Source organism: Gambusia affinis, linkage group LG11, assembly GCF_019740435.1.
Source record: "Gambusia affinis linkage group LG11, SWU_Gaff_1.0, whole genome shotgun sequence".
NCBI classification, from domain to species: Eukaryota; Metazoa; Chordata; class Actinopteri; order Cyprinodontiformes; family Poeciliidae; genus Gambusia; species Gambusia affinis.
This window is the reverse complement of record NC_057878.1, coordinates 6,436,519-6,447,324: the sequence shown is the minus strand read 5'-3', so window position 1 is coordinate 6,447,324 and position 10,806 is coordinate 6,436,519. Positions and strand designations below refer to the sequence as shown.

At 40.3% G+C, this 10,806-nt stretch overlaps 1 protein-coding gene across 1 annotated transcript; it reads right to left on the bottom strand.

Moving 5' to 3' along the window:
* Positions 1–5,357: 5,357 nt before the first annotated feature.
* Positions 5,358–10,769, bottom strand: LOC122840274. Its single transcript, XM_044132543.1, has 3 exons — positions 10,378–10,769; positions 7,136–8,127; positions 5,358–6,092 (listed from the first exon to the last, which is right to left on the bottom strand). The coding sequence occupies exons 2-3, from the start codon at positions 8,093–8,095 to the stop codon at positions 5,358–5,360; spliced, it is 1,695 nt and encodes a 564-aa protein (XP_043988478.1). The 5' UTR covers positions 8,096–8,127; positions 10,378–10,769.
* Positions 10,770–10,806: the final 37 nt, after the last annotated feature.

Sequence of the window (10,806 nt, the reverse complement as noted above, 5' to 3'; positions counted from 1 at the left end):
CCAATTATTTATTTATGTATTTATTTTTAGGAAAGCGATGAAATCTGGGCAATAAAATTGGTTCCTTTGCTCTTTGTAAAATCTTATAAAATCAAATCTGAGTGCAGGCTCTCTATTGGATCTAGCACCGGACTTTGACTGGGTCGTTTCAACGCAGAACGTCTGTTTGATCTAAACTGTTCTATTGTCTGTTTGTTTCCCTACAGGAAGGTGAACCTCCGGCCAAGTCTGAAACTTTTTGTCTCTAACTTTTTCTTTCTTTTTTTTTTTGGACAGTTGCCTTGTATAGCTCCAGCTATCTTCCCATTGAGTCTGACCAGATGTTTCTACTGAGGAAAAGCCTTCCCTCAGCATATATTACTGTATTTAAAGTGAACTGCTGTGTTAGTATTATTTATTTATTTATTTATTTATTTATTTATTTATTTATTGCCAGACAGCATTTTGCATGTGGGCCAGAAAGTTTGTTTTGTTGTCCTGCCAGGCCAGAGCACCTTCTTCCACATATTTGCCGTTTCCTCTTTCCTCTTTCTGTTGGTATTTCGCATTAAATCCCAGTCAAATATAAAGAGGTTTGCATTCAGTCCCAGAAGTACAAACACTCTGGGACTGAATACAAGTCAGAGCATGATCGGATTGAATGTGATTTGTAGCTGCCAATCACACTCAGGTAAAGTCGCTGCATCTTTCTCCTGGGTATCATGATTTCCCACTTTGTTCCCTGTGTGTCTGCAGCTGTGGTGAGTCATGGGCCAACACTGCTGCGCTGTAAATAAAATATAACAATCCGACTGCAGAATTAGGTAAGAAAAATGAGCGAGCTGAGCGAGGAACAGGAAAGCTCGATGACAGGACGGACAACAGGGGCCGGAATCAGGGAGGCTGGTGGACGGGGAACAATGGAAAAAACCGGATAGATCATCAGCTAGGAAGCAGCTGAGGGGAAGTAGATGGAGCTGCAGCGGAGGAGGGGTGGAAGCAGGAAGGCTCATTCTTCAGAGACAAGAGATGCAGCTCAAACAGAACAGACAGGACATTTCAATCTGCGCATAATAGCCCTCACTTCACTTCTGGAGATATGCCTCTTTGGTAACATCTAGTGGCAAAGGCAGTAAAACACAAATCTACACCTCCACCTGCATTTCTGCTTCAAGCTGCATGTATGGTTTCCTTCCTGCTTTATACTGCATGAGAAATACCACGAAAAGTGTTCGTGGTGGAATCCAGTCTGCTGAAGATGCAAGTAAGGCTGACAATTCAGGTTTGGAACCCTTTTGTATTTACACTGTGCTATATTTGAAACCAGTCTATTCTAAAACTAGAACATTTCTGAAGAAATTTAAACGGGGCCATGCCCGTCAGAGAGAACCGAGCATTCTGATGCTAAACATTAGCATCAGTGTTAAGGGGGGGGGGGACAGGAAGCAGTATGGATGAATGAAAAAAAAAAAGTTACACAAAAGTGTTTCACTTAAAGATGGTTTATAGTGTGTTGTGTTGCAACCTGAAGTTTGAAATAAACTTCAATGGAGTTTGAAAACAAAATATGTGTTTAGGTTAATGTCTGGTTGAACGATGTGTGTGCCCCGTTGATTTTCTTTTTTCTTTTTTTGGGGGGGGGGAGAGGGAGGGATGAGGCAGAAAATCTTCGGGAACCACTGCAGTATCCAAACATTTGTGTATCAGCTAAAATTAGCCGAAATGCTAATGCTATCCTAAAGGCTGTCAGAGGCATGTGGGGTGTAACTAGCATGTTTTCTTAGTTTGATTTGCTCCATTCAGTGTACCAAACATGGCTAAAAAAAAATACAGCTAAAATTCTTATTTAAGGGAAAAGGCAAATGCTACTGCATTGCCTTGCTATGTCAGGTTTCAATAAATTAAAACGATACCGTTGCTCTCCTGCCCATCCCGGCACAACTAACCATTTCCACTAAAAGGCAATTTTGGAACTTTTAGAATTGAACAAAATAAAAACATTGTGACTATTTGCATTGATTTTGTCGTGGTAGATCAATGCTTATCAGTGAAAATGATGCAACTCCAATAAAACAAAAATTAGCTAAATTTCCTACTAATTCTTAAAATGTATTTACTTGATAACATTTGCCAAACTGGAACAGGTTTTTAGATACTTTTACAGAAATGAGATAATTTAATTGACCAAATGGGTTCCAGATGGCACACTTTGTTAACATAATCATTTTCATTATTTTTATTATTATTTTTAATATGTACAGGATCTTTGCACATATCAGCATCGTCGAAGAACAAGATTACCGAAACAATCTTCCTTCACATAAACTACATTTCCAGCAGCCATCAGGTGAGACCGTGACCAGCTCTCCAACCTATTATAGATACAAAACACTCACTTCTAACGCCAATGTAGATTAGCATTAGCATGAACGTAAATGTACGCATTTGTGGTCCAAAGTGGTGAAGAACCATCTTGAGGAAAAACCCCACTCTTGTGAAGCGTGAACATGTGAACTCAACACAATCAAAGCGTCGAGCTTCTGCCTGGTTGGCGACAGCCGCCACCTGCAGAGCACCGTTTGAGGCAGCAGATCAGCAGTTTGACAAATCATCTGATCATTTCTCTCCTGAGTGCACCTTGTTTCAAAAAGGTTCGGACAGGCACGCACTTACCACCATGTTGCGTCATTTCCCCCCTCCAACACCTTGTGAGTGTTTGGGAAGACAATGATCCGTCAGTTTGACCTTTTTAAACAAATTGCTTTGGTTTGTTGAGGAGACAGGAGGTGCAGCTTTGCCCGGCTACATGGACAAGCTGTCATAGTGGATCAGAATATTTCTATATTATTTATCTATTTACACTTATAGATGTCAAAGTCTTTGTTTCTCCATCTGTTGATAAATTTCTTTAGATCAGGACACAACGTGCTGCTTTGTTTGTTTTTTTAAATCGTTCAGCCCACTTCATGTTGTCAGACAGGCTCTCTTCACAAAAAAAATAACAAAAAACAAACATACTCGACTACAAACAATATTGCTCCTGTTCAAAAATAATTTTGCAGCACAGACTGTTAAGAGCAGCTCTGCGGTCAGGAGCCATTCACGGGCTGTGACAAGAGACTACTTTACAACCGATGAGCAGCTGGCGGGCAGTGAGGAGGAGTTTGATGTGTGGAGAGGTGGCTGTGTGCTGCGAGTCTCTCAGATGTGCAGAAAATTAACTTCAAATGCAAATAAAGTCCTTATGTTACACATCGCTTGGCAACAGATACAAGCGAGTGGGAGTTTGATCGAACGGGCTGCCGCCTCAGTTCTTGAGCAAGTTTTATTCTTTTATTCGTAAAAATCCACTCCTGGCTGACTTGTGTTCGATTCCTGTTTAGTGTCAACAAACTGTTCAGTAACGGCCACTTATAGAGCCCAAAACATGCTCAGGTGAAAACAGGACAGGTTTTGTACTGAAAAATACTCATATTTAAAACTGCATTATATGTTTAACCTTTTTAGCGTCGCTCTAACTTCAGTTGCGTCTTTTTATGTTTGCAGTGGTTGCTGGTCTTGATGATAATATGTGATCAATTTGGAATAAACTACACTCATTATTTAGTGACTATTTAGTAAATTGATCAGAAAAGAAGCACAGCAAGGAGAATGTTCTAGTTGTCATTTTTATTAGTTGTGGGATGAACAACATTGAAGCTGTAGATGTTTCCAAAAAGCATAGAGTGTGACTTGTTGGCCTTATAGTAAGAGAACATTTTATTATTATTATTATTATTATTATTATTATTATTATTATTATTATTATTATTATTATTATTATTATTATTATTATTATTATCTGCGGGCTAAACTGAAGTGAGGAGAGCAAAGTAGAAGATGCCAGCTTTTTATTTAAGTGCATTGATACTCTGATCAGCGATTATCTTAAAGTTAAGATGAAAGCGAAGCAGAATGCAGATTAGGAGTTTAGTATGTAGAGCAACCAATGTTTTGACACAGTAGTAAATGATCCATTTTTAGATTTAGTGTTTAGGTTTCAGAAAAGGACGCAAAATAAAAATGCAAAAGTGTCAATCTCAAATGTCAACAAACCTTGAAAATGAAAAAGGTTCTGCACACACACACACAGGCAGCATCAAAACACATATACGGTGGAAACACACCAAACATAATCATTAATGGTAGAAAGACAGAAAAGGAAATACACAAATATAACCAAATACATAGTCAGTGCATTAAAATAAAAAGGTTATATCTATAACTTCGTAATATGTTTGAGTCCACTTGACAGGCTCTCAAACTGCACACACGTCTATGTTGGATTGTAGTGTTGTAAAGTAGTTTGTGATTTTTAACACACTGAATTAAGTCATGATAATAATGACTGACTCCAAACAGATGTTTTGCTTTTTTATTTGCTTTTGCTGCCATCAAATGCTGAACAGCAGTTAAACACTTCTTTGGAGCTTAGAAATGAACCAAAACGCACACAATACGCACATAAATTTAATATATAAACCCAGCACAAAAAGTAAGGCAATATGTAAATTGTTTGATTTTCTTTTCTTTCTTTTTTTGCATTGTAGCAACACAAAAGCTGCTTTACTGTTGTAAATCCCAGCTTAAATATTCTCATAATTGTAAGGATGAGCAGCTCACAAAGACTTTATAACAAGTCTTTCTAAAGTGCACTCTGACTTGCACCTTCAGTTTTTAACGCTTAAGATTTTATTTGAAAATAGTGTCTAAGCTGTAAAACGGGATAATTATTACACAAAATGTTAGTGAAAATACTAGACTGAAATGTTTGCAAATGTGACAAGATGTCAAATCCCAAATAAAAAAATGACTACATTTCACTCAAACATATAAAAACCAAAATAAAATGTGGAACAAAGTCTTGATATTGTCAATATTGGACCAATTTATGTGCTGATTTATTATGTTTACTAGGTTTCTGTTCTTTAATGTTATTATAAACATAATAAAATACTACAAATAATGTAACCCCTCATGAATGTAAAAGCTACACAGCAACCAACAAAATAAAAACAAACTAAAATATTACCACTAACGGTAGATTACCTTAACACTTGCTAGGCAGTGTTTTGAATCTTTACAAGTTTACATTGCTTCTTATAAAGGATACCCTTGAACTTACAAAAGCAAACAAATATGTCGTCCAGTGAGTGCAAACTCAAAATTATATTGTATCATCGTCAAACTGATACGATGTATCGTCCTTACAGATATATCTGACTATTACCACGTCAGCGGTAAGATGAACTAGATTGTTTTTATCATTTTAATATACGTTCTAGATACCAGTTTGTTAAACCTTCTCCTTAAATGTAAATAAGGTCAATTTAGTCATGTCACCCTTTATAACTGTAAATCTTAATGCAATGGTGCATGCTGTCGGACACGGCTAGTTGCCCGTCTGGTAATAAGGTCAGGCCACGGGGGCTGCTCAATCCCTGGTGTACGATGGGCCAGCCCACGCCTTGAGCAGGGTACAACACAATTCTGTGCTGCTCTCCCCAGTCTGCCACTAAGATATTGCTGTCTTTATCTATGCATATGCCCCAGGGACATGTGAGGACTGGTCCCATGCCAGCACATACACCAAGAACTCTCACTGTGTTCCAGCTTGGCTCCAGAACTTTGATGCAAGGCACTCGTCCTGTTTCATTGCCCCTTTCGGACACTGCCACCATGCCCGAACTCAAGCAGGTTGCCACCAAGTAAGGCCTGTGGAATCCGGTCACCACTGTGCGTTCAAGCCTGGAGCCTGTTTTAGGGTCAAGCTTCAGGGCGATGAGGGTACCTTTTCTGATATCAGCTACCAGGAATTCATCTAGTCTAGTCACAGCCACCCCTCTGGGAGCTTCTAGCTCATCCTTTGCAGAGCCCAACGTAGATCCTCCATAAGTCTGGAGCAGGCGGCCATGTCGACTGAACACAAGCAAAGCTCTTTCCGCAGCACAACTTAAGGCGATTAGACCCTTGGCATTGACAGCAATGTCAAAGTAGTTACGGCATCTTCTGGAGGAGCCACTGATGTTTGGGGAACTTACTTGCTGAAGGACATTCCCCTGAGGGTCAGTCACCTGTTTGAAAATGTGCATTCAGTTAAATTTTCAATAGTAGACATTATATTTATGCTTAAGATGATACAAAGAAGACAAACCTGGACACGTGCGTTTCCGCAGTCAACTATAAAGAGCTGCCCCTGTGGTGTGGCATGGACACCACTTGGCAGGGTAAGATCAGCCCGGCCTGAACCTTGCCTCCCAAACTGCCCCATGAGATGAACCCCGCTTGCAGTGAACTCCATAAGCAATGGATCGACCTCTTCCTCCAACTCCACCAGGACTGGCTCTCCTTTATCCTCTCTGCCTCTCTTGTGTTCTTGAGAGGTACCATCTATGACTGACATCGACAATGACCTCGCCACAGGGACTTGTCTTGACCCAGTTGTGGATTTCTTAGACTGTGGCAAGATGCTATGACCAACATGATTAGGGTATGAGAGGATCTGACCGCTGTCAAATCCTCTACTTAGAGGTGGTGAGGCCGAGGTGGAGCTCAACTTGGAGCTGAAGTGGCCACTTCTAACTTTGGAGAATTCTTGCTTGTTTGCGCCACTACTAATCAACGGCCTTGTCTTGTGTGTTAAATCCACTGCCGACTTGGACAGGTGAAAACTGTGATTCAAAGAGCCTTTGTTCAAACTGAAGTCGTGTGATGGGCTAACAATAAAGGTATAGGTGGAGTCAAGGCTGTCTGCTGGGGATGGTGCACGTCCAGAGTCACCTAACGTCCCCAGAGAGTGTTCATCAGAAGACTGGCTAAGACGAGAGTGTGATCTTACTTTGGAGGTAATATCCAGGCAGCTTTGACTCACCAAATGATCTCTTGGAGCCATCCTAGGAGATGTTAGTGTGCTACTAACATAAGGTCTATTATTCGAATCAAGTCTTCCTTTTCTTTTTTCTACCCCATTGCTATCTAGGCTCAAGCAACGACTCATCTTGGCAGATTCCTGTCTTCGCTCAGGGGAAGGAGACGCTTTTCTACTAGTGGCCACAGAAAGCATCTTTCTCTGACTAGAGGGTGAGCAATATTTTCCAGCATTGCTCATCATGCATACCATGTCCTTTGCTTTAATATCCTTATTTTTAGCAGAAGGGACAGCCAAAAATAAGTTCTCCCCTTGTTGCTCAAAGCAACTTTTATCCAGCTCATCAACTTGGGATGCTTCCCAGTCAAACTGTTCACATTTAGGCAGCCAATGGTGTATCTTTGCAGACGAAAGCTTCTGCTCTTCCTCTGACTCTACATCACCACTGTTTAAGAGGTTGATCCTTTTGACCGTTCTGCCTGTCGGTGATGTCCAACCCTGTCCTTCTCCGCTTTTTGCCCTTTTAGAACTTTGTTGGTTTATGTCTTCACAACGCATCTCCTGTGAATGTAACGCACAAAGCTTTCCATTTGGCCCACAGCCTCCAACATTCAGACACAGATGTTGCTCTTCCACTCGAATGTCTCCAAAAGTTACTGCATTAGGCTGGGAGCTTGGTTTGAAGTTTACTTTCTTAAGAGAAACAGAGATCTCCCAGGGCTGCAGGAACTCTGAAATCTCCTCTAGTAAAGGGTTTTTGTTTGGTCCCTTTTCAGATAGGACAGACTGATCCATTGTCTGGAGTTGTCGTTGAAGACAAGCCAACTTCTCAATTCTTTGCTCCAACAGAGACTGACTCACCCTGGCGGCTGCCATGTTCTCCCTCTCAACTTGTTCCAAACGTTGCTGAGTGTCCCGATGGTCCTGCTCCACCCTCTCCAGCAGACGCTTCTCTTCTCTACATGCGCCGAGGATCGCCCGTTGTACGCCCCGCTTAACCATCTCAATCTCAGTTGCATGACGTAGCTCAATCTGGCGTAACTCCTCCCTGGCCAGGGCGAGGTCGCTCTGAACCTGGGTTGCCCAGCAGGGAAGCGAATGATGTGGAGAAGAAGATGAAGGACCATCTGACTGAGAATCTGGACTTTTGGGATCATTTGCTTGGACAGGACAGGTTGAACTGCTATCGAGAAGGGTTCCCACAAACATCTTGAAAGGATGGTAGACTTTGTTCTCAATATCTAGAGAAAGAAAGTGAATGAAGAATTATTATAAATACAGAAGATATTACAGAAGGATTGTTATGAAACAAGAAAGGGACGTATTTTTAACAGGGACATACAACAACTTCATTGTACATGGGCCTGATTCATTGGACAAATCATCAGTCTCGGATTATTCATTTACATATTTAGCAATTTGATGACAATGTTGGCAGTATTTTAGTCTGGTATTCCCCAAATGCACAAAAACCAAAATAGCACAACTTAATCAGACATAACACTGAAACATATGGACACACTCCTCTGTCTGCAGCTACACAGGCTCACACACAACACACTGTGATGCACAGTGGTTTCTGACATTGTTCTGTCAGAACCAATATTAAGTTCTACAACAGCTTTAGTTCATCTGTTGTATTCAAGCCTCATCAATAAGACAGATAGAGATCAATCCATGGTAAAAACACTCAAGAAAATTGCAGATAGGATTTTAGGGTGTACCACTTTTTTCTTTTGTTTCCAAGTATTTATTTGTGTATGTGTGTGTGTGTGTGATCTTTGTTTAAGAATCTAGCCTTGACTCTGTCGTGTGGTTTTAAACATTTTATGTTTCAATAATTTTGAAACCTGACAAAAGCCTGCAATGGGAACAGACTGTTTCTCTTTTCTTTTTACAGCGACTGTGGAAAAGATCAAGCGACGGGCAAGACAAGGTTTGAATCCAAGACTGACAATTCGACTTGTGTTTAAAGCCGTGATAGAAAAGGAATCCAGAGAGGGCAAGAGTAGGAGGTAGTGAGTGTCAACGGTACTTCTCGGCTCCCCGGTGCTGAGAGTAGATTTTACTTTGATATTTTATTCATGAAGTGAATAAAGTGATGCAGAGAAACAGTAGTCAAAGTTAGTCCTTCTCTGTAATAAATATGTAGGAGCATATTTTTATTTTATTTTTTTACCTAGGACCAAATAGAAAAGGCTTCAAATGGTTTAATGTTTAAGCTGCTGTCGTACTTTATCCTGTTTTGCCATGACTATTGGCGTGTAAAAAAGAAATGCACGACATTGGTCTAAATGTGAGGATATGATGTGCATTTTGTGGAACATCATATCCTGTCATTAAATGATTCACCCTTATTTTTACAGTGCACACCCTTTAAAATGTGAATTTACAGTGTTTAGGATGAGGAAATGACACTATTCCTGTTGGATCACTGCGGTGACATCCGCATCATCCTACAGATATCTGTAGCATCCTGCTTTAGAGATGTTATTGAGCATGCTCCAGTATAAAATGCTTACAAGCCGAGACTATACATTACTTACTTAAAGCTGAGTATTTTTCTACACCTTTGAAATACAAGGCAGATAAGCAACAATGTGAAAGAGGTACGAGGAATGACTACAATTCGCCTGTCTTAGCATAAACCTTAACAATAGACGCAAATTTAACTCAGCTTTCCAGATGTATATTAACGGTAAAGAAAACTAAAAACAATTATGTAAAATTCTAACAGCGTCTTCAACACAGAAATAAGAATAAATAAGATTTTACAGAGCATCTAGCATTTTTTTATTTTTCGTAGTTGGCGTCTGGTTAGCCTTCAAGAACTGAAACGTTTTTAAGGGGTTCAGCAAAGCACCATTTTTGTTTTCAATGGTCGTGTGAGAAAGTCGAGGTGAATTAACAAAATGCAACTTATTATTCAGCTGAAATAGCCACCTGTGCTCCTGGGCTTCTACATTAACAATTGAACATTCAGAAAGAAGCTAATTTAAATTGAGCTTTTAATAGACAGATTTTGGTTTTCTTGACAAATACATCATGTCCCACTGGGAATTAAATATTTGTAATGAGAGGATGGATTTTGTTAGCTTCCTGCATCACTGGCACAGGCGACTCGTAGATTATTTATGTTGACAGGAGTAACCGAGGCACTGGGTCAGCACTGGTCCTTTGTCATCAGGTTCCCGATCGTATTGCAGAACTACATTATGCATTAGAGGGGTCCAGTTTCACATCGTATGACCCGCGTTTGAAAGAGCAGAAGAGATACTGCTAAAAAAACAAAAAAACAAAAAACAAACAAAAGTCAAATGTAATGAGATTATTTCATTGTGTTCAAAAGGAAATTTTCTGCAACTTAATGTAACACTTTCACCTTAAATAAGTCAACATTAAAAACTGAACAATAAATATAAAAGTATCTTTCTTTTATAAATAGGAGGGGGAAAAACCCACAAAAACCCCAGTCCATCACTTTGCCTTACCTGTCGTCCTGTCACGGTGCTGCAGAGATCCTCCGCTCTTCTTCACCACATCGCTCACCCTCTTCACTTTTACCACCAACCTTACCACCCCCCTCTTTCCCCCTCTCTCTCCACCATTGTGCAGTTTTTACTTCTTGTTGGCTGTTGCTAGGATACTGCCAAGCTGACTCCAGTTTCCTCTGTGTGCAAACTCTGAAACATGTGCATTCACTCTTGACGTTTGTCTTGCTTTCAGAGCCGTGTACTTAGCCACTTACTCCGTCTAAAGTGTTTTAGCTGCGCATTTGGAGTGATTAATGCCAGCCTAATGCTAGCAGCCGTCAGGGTGTCGCTGACGTGAAATAGTGGATCAATTTTCCTCTTTTTTTTTTCTACAATAGAAGCATAAATGGTTCAATTTCCCTCCTTTCCCCCCCTAGATATAGGCGT